Source organism: Notolepis coatsorum (assembly GCF_963971535.1).
Source record: "Notolepis coatsorum genome assembly, chromosome: 16".
In the NCBI taxonomy this organism is placed as follows: Eukaryota; Metazoa; Chordata; class Actinopteri; order Aulopiformes; family Paralepididae; genus Notolepis; species Notolepis coatsorum.
In genome coordinates, this window is record NC_140180.1 from 17,943,521 (window position 1) to 17,957,152 (window position 13,632).

Below are 13,632 nucleotides of genomic sequence, written 5' to 3' on the forward strand. Positions count from 1 at the left end.
TATCAGCGCACGGCACGAGCGTGCGCACACATATACTATCGATCATCTAGCGTTTATTTGAAAACGATTCATAAATAGGCCGACAAATGACAACGTTCTGGAATATTCCAGTAAAAGGCGATTATCACAGGCATGGGTTGTTTTTCCCCGGAAAACGGGTGATTTTCAAAATGCTCTCAAAACGGAAATGAAGCGATAAAAATACAATCTGCCTTGCCAATGTTGACTGGAAAATGAGTCTTTGATAAGCGACGGGCACATTAGACACATAATTTAAAACATAGATTAGGCGATATTAACGTTAACATTGGCCGTGGATGGTGGCATTCAACGGGGTAAAAAGGAAAACACGGCCGGCACTGAAAGTGTTAAGGCGTGGGGGTCTCGGGCCTTGTCCACACGTACTTTTGAAACCAGGGGGGGTTTTCTATGTGGTTTGCCGTTTCATCCACAACGCAAACTGAAATCTGACCTTTTTGAAAACTCCTGCCAAAAAAAAGAAAGACATGTTATGGATGAGTGAAACCAGAGCCTATGGAAAATGCGAACATCATGACCAATCCACACGTACAGTATATGAATATTTGAACAAATCCCACCACTTCCACAATGACAGTATTGCCATCGTCAGTTACAGTACAACAATACTGTAGTTATGGCAGACAGGACTGTACCCTCTTCCTATACAAGCCACATCGGTTGTGGATTCTAGAGAAGTGGCAGGATATGATGTAGGTACACGCTCACTGACGCCACAGTGAAAGTTTGACCTCAGTGTGCAATGCATTATCATAACATGAAAAGGTTGCCCTAGTTTGACTTCTGATGAAGTGGTGATGCAGATGTTGTGGTTGGGGATCTGTGTGGTGAGACTGTTGCCCTGAGATCCAATCCACCACTCGGGCCTTGTACACACATGCGCTCAGTTTTCATCAGCGGCTATGAACTGCGATCTCGTCACCGTGCTCCGATATGTGCAACGAGCGGTGGTGGTAGTGAGTGTACACAGTCCTCACTTCAAATCATTGTAATTGTACGTGATATTGGCATTTTGGCTAGCTTCTAGGGCTGTCTTAAATACTTCGAAGCTTCGAAGCTTCGTTCGATGGCACAAGCTTCGAACATTAAAAAAAAAAAAAATTCAAAAAGAAAAAATTCAAATTTTATTTTTTATTTTTATTTTTACTTCGGTGTGTGTGTGTGTGCATGGGGCCATTGGGTGGGGCCGGGGGACAAATACACTGGAGGAAAGTAACCCAGCTCAGCACTGCCCAAATTATATCATCACTATTGCCTGTTTGAAGGATATCATCCTCAAACACATGTACACCACCTACACGCCTATTCTCAGTCCTTGCCCCACAATGGTGGAATGAACTACCCACCCCAGTTAGGACAGCCAAATCCCGTCCAATCTTTCGCCGTCGACTAAAGACGCACTTCTTCAACCATTATCTGAAATAAAATAAAATAAATCAAATAAAAAAAATCTAACCCTAACTAACCTTACTGTCATGCACTTGTCCTAATAAACTAACCTACACTGTAACACGCAACACTTTGATGAATATTGTTACTCAGCTGATAGAGTTGTATCCTTCCTGATGACCTGTCGTACAGAACTTGTAAGTCGCTTTGGATAAAAGCGTCAGCTAAATGACTAAATGTAAGCTCTGCAAACATCGTGACGCACAGTGAAAATGCCTATCTTTTAAAGCGTGGCCCATTGACTACAGGGATGGGGATAATAGCTGGCGCTGAATGAGTTAAAGCTAATACACCTTCCTTTCCCGATCTGCCAGATGAATCTCTGTTTTCCTGTGAGCCTTCAAGGAGGGCTGCAATATCATTTATTTATGATGTCTTGTCTAATTTACATAACCCATCATTGCAAATGATACAATCTGCATGGGAAGGAGAAGGCCTGGAAGGGGTACACATCAATTTGTGCTCGACATGGCCTCGTCCAATTTAAGGTGCCGCATCGCCTGCATTTCTGCAAAGTCAAACTTTCCACAATGTTCCCAAGTTTTGTGACAGATGCAGTCTTTTACCAGCATCTCCAGCACATTCATCCTGGCAATCTGTGAAACTGTCTGCATATTGGAGTTCAGTTTTTAAAACACTGACGGATGTGTTTGAAATGCCGGTTCAACCAGGTCCTATGATTGCTATTTCTGATGTAGCAGGAGAGCGGGCAAGGGGAGCCTCTCTGGAACTAAACTCCAGATAATAAAATGTGTTGCTGGCATGGAGATTGATCCTACTTCACTGGAGGTCTAGCTGGACTCAGTGGGGCTGAGATGTGATGCAACATCTTAAACTCTACCAAGCTAGACTCAGTGACTGAGATGTGATGCAGCATCTTAAACTCCACCAAGCTAGACTCAGTGACTGAGATGTGATGCAGTTTCAGTTTAGACTTTATTTGAACAGGGACAGCACACATTAATGAACATAAAGCCTGGTGTTAAAAAGCAGCTAAAAAGAAACCATAACATATATGGCATACAGCCAGGTAATTAAGAACAGGTTAAAAACAGGTAAACATATTTGCAGCATCTTAAACTCCACCAAGCTGGACTCAGTGGCTGAGATGTGATGCAGCATCTTAAACTCGAGAAACTGTAACTCGGACTCATGATAATACATTTTTTCCTTATTTTTTCAAGTGTCTTTTTTATTGTTTAGTGTATGTCAAAACATTTAAGAAAAGTGTGTTTTAAAAATATATATTTTGCTATAAATAAAAAGCTATTTCTGTCTTTCATAAATCTAAATGTAATCTTATCAGCCTACAATACAAACCGTTCGATTTCAGCAATAATGATCATGAACAATGTCATGGCTAGCATGACATACAAGGCTTATAACTAGGGTTGGGTACTGGTCATATTTGAACCGATACCAGTACCAGTTCCTGGAGTTCGGTGTCGGTACCCAACGGTACCTTTTTTCGGTACTCACTCTGTAATAACACTTTTGTTTAATTTCTGTACTGTCCACAAAATCCCTACAGAAGCTTGCTTTTTTTTTTAAACTTAGATTTTTATTAAACATTTATAGACATACAACACAACATATACAATAACATCAACAACACTATTAAACAGACATAAACAATAAAGAAAAAATTGTAATACCCAAAAAATGAAAATAAAAAATGCTGACTTAAGCAAAATTTCCACATACATTAATAATGAAGTGTAAAACATAAAACAGTTGTCATACCCTAAACAAAAATAAAAATAGAAAACATTAAGTGTGTGACATGGGTTCAGAGACCCTCCTTGAACCTCTTTCCTCCTTTACCCTTCGCCCTCTTGTGTTGCATTTGTTCCTTCCTCTGTGATGTCGTTTTCGTTCCCCTTATAATCCTCCCACTTTCCCCATCTTTCCCCAAATTTCTCTTCCTGTAGCCTCAGCATGTGCGTTATCCTCTCCATATCCTGTATCTCCTCTACTATCCCTACCCATTGTGCTATTGTCAGTGGATCTTCTTTGTACCACAGTCTCGTTATTGCTTTTCTGGCCGATATCAACATTATCTTTATTAAATACTTGTCCCCCCCTTGTATTCCCTCGTGCGTCAGGTCCCCTAAGTAAAGCATAGAAGCTTGCTTTTAACACGTCACTTATTGCTCTCCTCATAACAGCAAGAGCGTCTGGACATCGAGGAGAAATACACCAGTCTTCAGGAGGAGGCTCAGGGAAAGACCAAGAAACTGAAGAAAGTATGGACCATGCTGATGGCTGCCAAATCAGAAGTAAGTAAAGTGACTTTTTACTTTTAAATGCATGGACTGCATTTATCTAGCACTTGTATCCAAAGCCCTTTACAATGTATGCCTCACATTCACGGCAGAGACGACCATGCAAGGTGCCTGGTTAGGGGTTAGCGGTTAAGTGTCTTGCTCAAGGACACTTCGACACGCTGCTGGGAGGAGCGGTACTCGAACCGGGGACCTTCAAATTACCAGACATCCGCTCTACCTCCTGAGCCCTGTGTGTATATACAGGTGCAGCTCAATAAATTTGAATATCGTGGAAAAGTCTATATATTTAGCTGTATTGATGCAGTCATTTGTGCAAAAGGAGCCCCAACTAAGTACTGAGTGAACATACATGAACATACTTTTCAGAAGGCCGACATTTCTACAGTATATACAAAATAAAACTACATCTATTTTTTTTTATTTATTGGTGATACAGAATTTTAGGCTTTCGTGAGCTGTAAGACATAATCATCAAAATTAAAACATAAAGGCTTGAAATATTTCACTTTGTGTGTAATGAATCTATAATCTACGAGAGTTTCGCTTTTTGAATTGAATTACTGAAATAAAATAACTTTTCCCCGATATTCAAATTTATCGAGCTGCACCTGTATATTGTTTTTTCATCTGTACATTTCCGGTTTATACCGTTTTGAAAAACGGAAGTATTTGAACATTTCTAGGGGGAAAAAAAGATTCCATGATAATGGCTCTTTACTGGAATACACACAACACGTTGTCATTTTCCGGCTGATTTATGAATCGTTTTCAAATAAACGCTAGATTATAGATAGTATATGTGTACTTATGCACACTAGAGAAGCGGGCTGAAAAATCGATTATCTATGTATGACCTGGTCAGCGCTAACGTCATACACGCACATACACACATAGGGGACACGTTGAGATATATGTGAAAAATACATCTGATTACCCCAAAACTGGTAAAATAGATTCCTTACCTCACATCAGATGTTCTGCAAAAAGATTATTCCAATTCCTGATCGCCATTCCAAATATCGATCGCGTTTATTGATCCAACGTTATGTACTCAAAACACATATTCCACACTGCTCTGAGGGTCCACAATGAATGCAATCGTTTCGGGTTACATGCCTGAGAAGTAAAAGGTTTTTTTCCCCCCATGCATTTCCATTGAGTCCAATCCAATGGGTGCATTACCATCCGGGAGACACTAGGAGGCGGTATTTTCCCTGTTCGAGCTCATAGACCGTCCCAATGATAACGTGAGGCTGGATTGATGAAAAATGAATGGATATCGCTAGTAAAAGCAATAACGATTAAATAACGAGATTTGTCATCGTTGGCACTCAACGCATGGCGGCGAACAACGAGATTTCTCGTCGTTGGCACTCAAAGTGTTAATAATGCGTTAACTTTGACAGCCTTAGTGTGTGTGTGTGTGTATATATATATATATATATATTAGGGATGCTCGATATTGGCTTTTTTACCGATACCGATATTCCGATATTGTCCAACTCTTAATTTCCGATACCGATATCAACCGATATCAACCGATACCGATATATGCAGGGTTTCCCCGTCCAAAAAACTGAATAATTTCAGGTAACTAATAATTTCACTGGATATATATATAACAAATATTGTTATTGTTTTTTATTTTTTTTAAACCGATACCGATATTTTCCGATATCACATTTTACTGCCGATATCGGCCGATAATATCGGTCGGCCGATAATATTGGACATCCCTAATATATATATATATATATATATATATATATATAGTCCTGGGGGGGGGGGGGGGGGGGTGATGAGTTTGCATCCCTGATGTTAGAAGGCCTCATTCAAGTTCAAGGTGAGTGTGAACCACAGACTAAGCGATCAATCACCACCTTAATCTTTCCATGTTGATGGGAGACGGAGGGAACTGTCCTACTTTATTCGGGCAGATAAAATGACAACACACACACACACACACACACAGAGGTGTATGGGAGCACTGTGTCCTTCAGAGAGTGTTGAGAGGTGAGACGGGTCCGTGAAAGTGTTTTCCTTCAGACTGAGAGGTGAGACGGGTCTGTGAAAGTGTTTTCCTTCAGACTGAGAGGTGAGACGGGTCCGTGAAAGTGTTTCCCCTCAGACTGTGAGGTGAGACGGGTCCGTGAAAGTGTTTTCCTTCAGACTGAGAGGTGAGACGGGTCCGTGAAAGTGTTTCCCCTCAGACTGTGAGGTGAGACGGGTCCGTGAAAGTGTTTTCCTTCAGACTGTGAGGTGAGACGGGTCCGTGAAAGTGTTTCCCTTCAGACTGTGAGGTGAGACGGGTCCGTGAAAGTGTTTCCCCTCAGACTGAGGTGAGACGTGTCCGTGAAAGTGTTTCCCCTCAGACTGTGAGGTGAGACGGTCCGTGACGTGGTTGTGTTGCTGTGTCTCGTCAGATGGCCGACCTGCAGCAGGAGCACCACCGGGAGATCGAGAGCCTCCTGGACAACATCCGCCAGCTGAGCCGAGAGCTCCGGCTCCAGATGCTCATCATAGACAACTTCATCCCGCAGGAGTATCAGGTGTGTCTGTGTGTCTCCGTCTGTCCGGTTCTGGGACGAAGACGCCGTCTGTGTGCTCCGGGACATATTCCTATAGAAGAGGACTTTACTGGACTTTTACTTTTACTTTAACCAACATTGTACAATTTTACACTTTTTCTGTATATTTTTACTGTATATTTTATATTAGAATACGGTACATAACATAGGAAATGTATATCCCAGACCGTATTTTATTTAATAAAATGTTATTCTTAGTCTTATTTTTATTCTTATTTGTGACTTTTGTTTTTTGTCTACCTAAATCTTTACTGTCTACCTAAATCCCTTTGCTTTCTAAATGACTGCATGCTGTTTGGTTAATTCTTGCTGTGCAAAATGTTAGCCGTTTTCAAAAAAGATTTGCTCGCGTAAAAAGTGAGAGCGAGAACATTTTATTTTTCTTAAATAGTGACTTTAAATAGAAGTTTCCCCATGAACCTGTCCTAAGCTGGTTTGTAGTTGGGAGCTTTGTTGCTAATAATTGCCCCCCCCCCTCCCCCTGTGTAGGAGATGATAGAGAATTACGTGCACTGGAATGAAGACATTGGAGAATGGCAACTGGTGAGTGAATCCACACACTGTTTGCACATATTCCAGATGTGCAAACTCTTAAGCTACCGACTTCTGCTCAACAGCATTGGTGACTTTGCTTCTCCTCTCTTTGCTTCCAGAAATGTGTAGCATACACTGGCAACAATATGAGAAAACAGACCCCTGTACCAGACAAGAAAGAGAAAGATGTGAGTTATCTATAGTTGTCTCTTATTTGTTATGTTAATGTTTTCAAGTTCAAGTTCTGTTTGTTATATTTTGTCACATATAAAGTACATGTACATTACAGTGAAATGCTTGGTTCTGTATGAGCCCCCTGAGATTTTGCTTCATACAGTAAAAAAAAAGTAAAAGAGGAATAAAGTCCCAACACTATACAATATATAAACTAAAGTACAATGAAGTAAAAATGCAGACAATGAGGTAAAAAAAAAATGCAAATGTATGTAGTGCAAATCTTTTTGTAATAAATAGATCAAATATGGTGTAGTGTTAAAAGTGTAAAGTGTCAAGGCGGTCAGGTGGCGTAGCGGAGATTGCGTTCGTCACCAACACCGGAGACGCTGGATTCGCCTGTTCGAATCCAGCTCACAGCTCCGGCGTTGTCACCAGCTTGGCTGGCCGTTCACACTAATACAATTGGCTGTATTAGAGGGTGGGAAAGCTGGCGGGGTGGGTCCGGGTCGTTGTAAACAGCGACTCCTACAGTTTGGTCGGGGCGCCTGCTCAGCGCGGATAGGATCTCAGTGAGAGTCCGCGCTGCCAGGTGAAAAGAAGCGGTTGATTGGCTAGACGTGTGTCGGAGGAAGCACGTGATAGCCTCCACTCTCCCAGACCGACTGTGGGGGGTAAGTGCGCAGCGACCAGGAAGGGGATTGGGAATTGGCATAACGACTAACATTGGGATGGGAGAAAATCGGAGGAAAAAGGAGGGGGAAAAAGATCAATAAAAAATAAATATATGTGTAAAGTGTCTCTTTTTGCATTATTAACTGTAAGAACCCGCGTCCCTTACATTCTTAGGCCTTGTCCTTTTAGTCTTAACATGTATTCAGTCTCATGGGTGCCTGAATAGTTTGACTTTTACACTGAAAATCAGCCCTTTGCAACTTGATTCATCGTAACTCAAGATGTCTGTCCGTTTTGTTGATTTACAAATCTTTTTCAGCCTGGAAACTGACATATAACTTGTGATATAGGTGTCTGACATATAACATGTCGTCACGTACGGGCAGTCCTTGTATCAAAGGTCTAGACCAGTGGTTCTCAACTGGTCTAGCCTCGGGACCCAACATTTTCATTAAGTCGTGACCCAAATTTTTTAACCACTGATATATTTCAATATTTTTTTGCAGTAATACACAATCTTTCATGCACTGTTAAGAACATGAAATAAACACAAAAAAGTGCAACAAAAGTGCAACTAGGGCTAAAAACCCAATGAAATAAAATAATAAATAATATATGCTTCTTAGCAGATTTCTTAGCTTAACATAACATACCTATGTTTGGGGGAACTAATGGGATAACTGAGGTTGCAACAAAAGTGCAACTAGGGCTAAAAACCCAATGAAATAAAATTCTAATAATAATAAATAATAATATGCTTCTTAGCAGACTTCTTAGCTTAACATCCCAGGGAACTAATGGGATAACTGGGGATGTTGTTTGCTCTTGACAAGAGTCTCAAAGTCTGGGGTGATGGTAGACAAAGCAACTCTGAGGTCGTGCTCAATGTCCAATCTGTTCCTCTGCTTTGTCTTCAGCTGGACCAGAGCTGAGAAGCCACTTTCACAAAGATAGGTACTAAAAAAACAAAAAAATACGTTTGTTTACACACAAAATGGCCCCGCGACCGACCCACTTTTGGGTCGCGACCCACCAGTTGAGAAACACTGGTCTAGACAATCCCGTTATGAGTGTAAAAGAAAAGATCCCGTCCCACGTCTTGTGCTCGCTCAGTGGTGGCGCTAGCCCTTCATTTACATTTGGAAATCAGAGTGGGGCTTTCAAGACGCCTTCAGACGGAGAAGCATATTCAGCGTTCCCTTTTTAAATGGTACATTTATATAGCGGCTTTTATCCAAAGCGCTTTACAATTTGTTCCTCACATTTGACCCATTCACACACCAGACAGTGGAGGCCATCATGCCAAGGTGCCAACCTGCTCATCGGGAGCAGTTAGGGGTTAAGTGTCTTGCTCAAGGACACTTTGACACCGGGAGCAGCGGGAATCGAACTGGAAACCTCCCGGATTACCAGACGACTGCTCTACCTCCCCGAGCCACTGTCGCCCCCCCCTTTCAGTTAGAGCAGGGCGGATATTTGTGAGGTGAATTTCGTCTAACTGAATTTTCTAGATAGTATGCGCCGAGCTGTGGATCCGGGTTAAACTCGGCACGTTGACGGCTCTGTCTCTGCTTTATGTCGACCCATCGCGGGCGGAGCGCTGTGCGGATCTGCCGTCTGACGAGCACTTTGTTAATCCCCAGTCCCTCCTGTCTCCGTCCTCTTGTCCTCCTCTCCCTGCAGCCGTTCGAGGTGGACTTGTCCCATGTGTACTTGGCCTACACCGAGGAGAGCATGAGGCAGTCCCTGATGAAGCTGGAGAGGCCGAGGACCTCCAAGAGCAGCAAGAGCGGCCGACCCAAGACCAGTCGAAGGTAATCGGAATCAGAAAGGTCTTTATTGCCAAGTATACTTTTCACATACATTAGCGGACAGACATTAACAGACGGATAATACAATAAAGCGGTGGAGTAAAAATGAAATGAAATATGAGCTAAGTTAACTCATTCAGCGCCGGGGCGATATGCCCGAGTTAGGTCTAGTACGCCACCGCTTTAATCAATGGGGGGACTGCGAGATTTGCGAGTGCTTAAAATATATCTTAAATTATAGCTATGGGTCTAATACACAACCGTCGATTATCAGTGAGTTGCTTCCAGTCAACATGTACGAAACGGGGGCGGTCAGGTGGCGTAGCGGAGATTGTGCTCGTCACCAATGCAAGAGGCTGCGGTCTCGACTCCCGGAGAGTCAGCATTGCCTTGGCTCGGGCTGATCGCTATACTAACTCGTTTGGCTGAGTTAGGGGGAGGGGAGCCGTGGGTGGGTCCTGGGCGTTGTGGACAGCGACCCCTACAGTTCGGTCGGGGCGCCTGCTCAGCGAAGGTAGGATCTGGTGAGAGGTAGTGCGGCCTCCCACACGTTACACTCTCCCAGTGAGAATCTGCGTGGCCAGGCTGGCTGCCGGCTGGCTGCACATGCGTCGGAGGAAAGCATGTGACAGTCTCCGGCCTCTCGGACCAACAGTAGGGGAAAGTGCGCAACAACCAGGAAGGGGGTTGGGAATTGGCATAACGACTAACAGTGGGATGGGAGAAAAATCGGAAAAAGAAGGAGGGGGAAAAAGATAATAAAAAAAGAAAAAAAAACATGTACAAAACGGATTGTTTTTTCATCTGTACATCTTTTGAATAGGAGTATAGTTTGGGTGCTTCTGAGTAATTCCAGAGAAAGACGCGATAATAGCGTTTTAGTGGAATACACTAAACTAAACACGTTGTCATTTTTCGCCTGATTATCGAATCTTCCTGAAATCAACGCTAGATCATCATTATTATCCTTCCTCGTGCAAGAATGAAAAGAGCCTCGTAGCGCGAGGCTCCCCCAGTCCCCTCCTGCACTCAACGGCACACAGCCACACACACACACACACACACACAGAGACAGCGTCGATCAGGGTAGAAATAAATATCAGATCAACGATCAAATTTATATATAGTGTTCTTACCTTGTATTTGATGTAATGCAAAAGAAATAATCCAATTATCTGATCGCCATTCCAAATACTGACGGGCGGGCGGGGTTACTGTTCCATGCCATCGTTGTTGAGGCCTACCTCGCCTGAGTATTTAAACCCCGCCCGCACGGCTCGGATCGTCCCAGAAAAGAAACTACACCATTCCCAATGGAGTGCAATACCAGCTGGAAGGCGTAGGCAGCGGTATTTGCCCTTTTGCGAGCTCAGACCCATTCCCAACGATAACATCAGGCTGGATGGATGAAAATGAATGGATATCGCTAATAAAAGAAATAACGATTAAAACCCGACTATACTTGTGATTGGCGCTCAAGCGATGGCAAGTTAACCTGACTATCATCGTGACTGGCGTTGAATGTGTTAAGCACAATAGAATAATAATATTTATGAAATAAAATATAGGCCAGGGCTGTACGACTGTATATAAGAGGTTGAATAATCCACCGTCTGCACAGATACTATATTCAAACCGGTACAAGTACCAGTTCCTGGAGTTTGGTATCGGTACCCAACAGTACTTTTTTTCTGTACTTAACTCACTCTGTAATAATAACACTTTATTTCAGTTGTAAAAAATTAGACCAAACTTCTCAATTTCAACATTGTTATTGTTGTAACACACCACACAAAATAAATTGCATGATCATGTATGTTTTTAAATGTTTAAAATATCAACATTATCTGGCCATCCTCTAAATATATTTTCTTGTCTAGTATATCACACTCTTATACTAAACATGTAAAGGTACCGAAACTTGGTGCCGATTGATTTAGCGTGAATCAGTACTCTGTAGTACAGATGTGATTGGGTCGGTACCCTTAAAAGTACTGAGTTCAGTACCCAACTCTACTAACTATAACAACTATATGGATGATATGGCTTTAAATTCCATATCCTGATATAATTCACATTCTGGATGGTATATGTATCGCAACATATTTAATTTGTCTTATGATGCCCCTTTTCTCGCCATTGGTCTCGACCGTGCAATTATTATACTGTACAATATTCATGTTGTGCAATAATATAATAATAATATATATATAATTATATATAATAATCTGACTAATAGTCGACAGTTATTAAGCAGAACGGTATGAGAAAATGTATGTATACCAAATCTGTACCGGTATATCATCCACATCTTAGTTCCGACCACTACCTGTAGATAGCAGTTCTGCAGAAATGATGCGTCTGTGTGAATTTCCGTTTTTGGAGCAACCATATGATAAGGACACAAAGCATCAGAAACCCTTCGGTGGGGGGGGGGGGGGGGGGCTATTTATAGAGCATTCATACGCAAGTGTCACCAGAGTTCTGCTCTCGCTACATCCGCTATACGCTTCTTCTGATGGAATCGTAGGCTAAGCAGCTCCTCTCCGCCACCGATAATCTGTATTAAAATCGTGACAAAGAAATATATATATATATAAAAAAACAAATAAATAAATGTGTATACGTTTTGTATATAAAACTATGAAACTTTTGTAACCCTTTGTTTTTGCAAAATGATTTACTGAATTATGTATTTTATTTTTTTATTTCTTTTCTGTAAATAATGTAATGTAAAAAGGGTAGGCAATTATAAGCCTCGGCTTCAGCCTACACCTTTTCGGTAATTTTCTTTCTTTTTATACATTTTCTACTACTGTACATTGCTTTGTAAAAGAAGATCGAAATAAAAATCATTCATTCAATAACATTTATCATGTGCACCTCGTCTCCTCACAGGAAAAGATCTGCGAAGCCGGAGGCCGTGATCGAGTCCCTCCTGCAGTGAAAGTGAGCTACCTTTTTAAGGAGTGCCGTTCGTCACTAGTCAAGCCTGAAGAGTTTCTTACTGAACCTCGTTTCAAAAGGTTTTATCTGAATACACTGTATAGCCGATAAGGTTGAAATGTGAAGGAGAAGGTTGTTCAAGGGAGCGCCCACTCTAGGAATTAGGCTTTGCGGTCCGTGGGACCTTGTTATTTGTATTATGATATAAGGCTTGTTTGAGGATGGCCAACATGTTAACGTTGCCTTTTGAAGACATTCAACGACCTCTGCTTGAAAATTGGGACTACTATTAATAAGAACCATGTACCTCTGGGGGTAAAGGGGAAATGCAACCTAAAATATCAGGTTATTTCTATGGCCTATTCAGTCGGTGTTCTTAGCACAGACAAGCCTCTCCTTACGCTAGAATCTGCAGAATTGACAATGTATGGGAGAGGGACATTGTGGATTTGCGGTTTTCAAGCTGACGGCTGTTACCCATATCCTCAGAAAACGTATTCTGCGTACAGTACTTTCCCCACTGTTCCACAAAACGTGTCATTGAGAGTGTTGTTTCAAGATTTCGCAGGAAAGCTGTGAGCGGCAAACGGGTAAATCTCGAATAATTTGTCCCGTGGTCCGTGGGGAGAGAACACCTGGAGTGTAATTTAGGTTGCATTTTTCACTTTTAAATTAAGGAAATAAGTCTATACTCTCGAGCACAAGCTGCAGTCTTAATATTTCTTTGCCAAGACAATGAGAACGGTAACTCTAAAAGAGTAATGCGACTCTGATTTCAGAAAGATAACCAGAGCAGTGAGAGCTCTGTGCGGATGTCACAAGTCACAACGGTTTGTGGGGGGCGGGTTCTTCCAGTTAATCTCACTGTATACTAAAGACTGCAAGTCATTTACCCTGATGTTAAAGGAACACGCCAACATTTTGGGAAATTAGCTTACAGTCTTCTCCAGAGAGAGACAAGAAGATAGATACCAGTTTCCCCTCTGTGTGTTCAGTTGAAAGCTATCTGGCTGCACGTTAGCCTAGCTTAGCACAATGAATGGAAGCGGACATGGCCGGTTAGCCTTCGGGCCATGACCGCTTCCATTCATTGTGCTAAGCTAGGCTAATGTGCAGCCAGATAGCTTC

At 42.1% G+C, this 13,632-nt stretch overlaps 1 protein-coding gene across 3 annotated transcripts in view; it reads left to right on the forward strand.

The window, feature by feature from the left end:
• The window catches only part of kif3a (kinesin family member 3A), a 41,477-nt gene that overhangs the window by 24,994 nt on the left and 2,851 nt on the right, over positions 1 to 13,632 (forward strand). The window contains exons 12-17 of one of the 3 annotated variants that reach the window (XM_084332204.1): positions 3,657 to 3,767; positions 6,200 to 6,325; positions 6,854 to 6,907; positions 7,018 to 7,086; positions 9,431 to 9,561; positions 12,457 to 12,507. In XM_084332204.1, coding sequence (XP_084188330.1) covers positions 3,657 to 3,767; positions 6,200 to 6,325; positions 6,854 to 6,907; positions 7,018 to 7,086; positions 9,431 to 9,561; positions 12,457 to 12,505 — 540 coding nt within the window. In that variant the 3' untranslated portion in view covers positions 12,506 to 12,507. Of the gene's footprint in view, positions 1 to 3,656; positions 3,768 to 6,199; positions 6,326 to 6,853; positions 6,908 to 7,017; positions 7,087 to 9,430; positions 9,580 to 12,456; positions 13,465 to 13,632 lie in introns of those variants that run through there. The other 2 variants (XM_084332205.1, XM_084332203.1) reach the window with 2 other exon arrangements.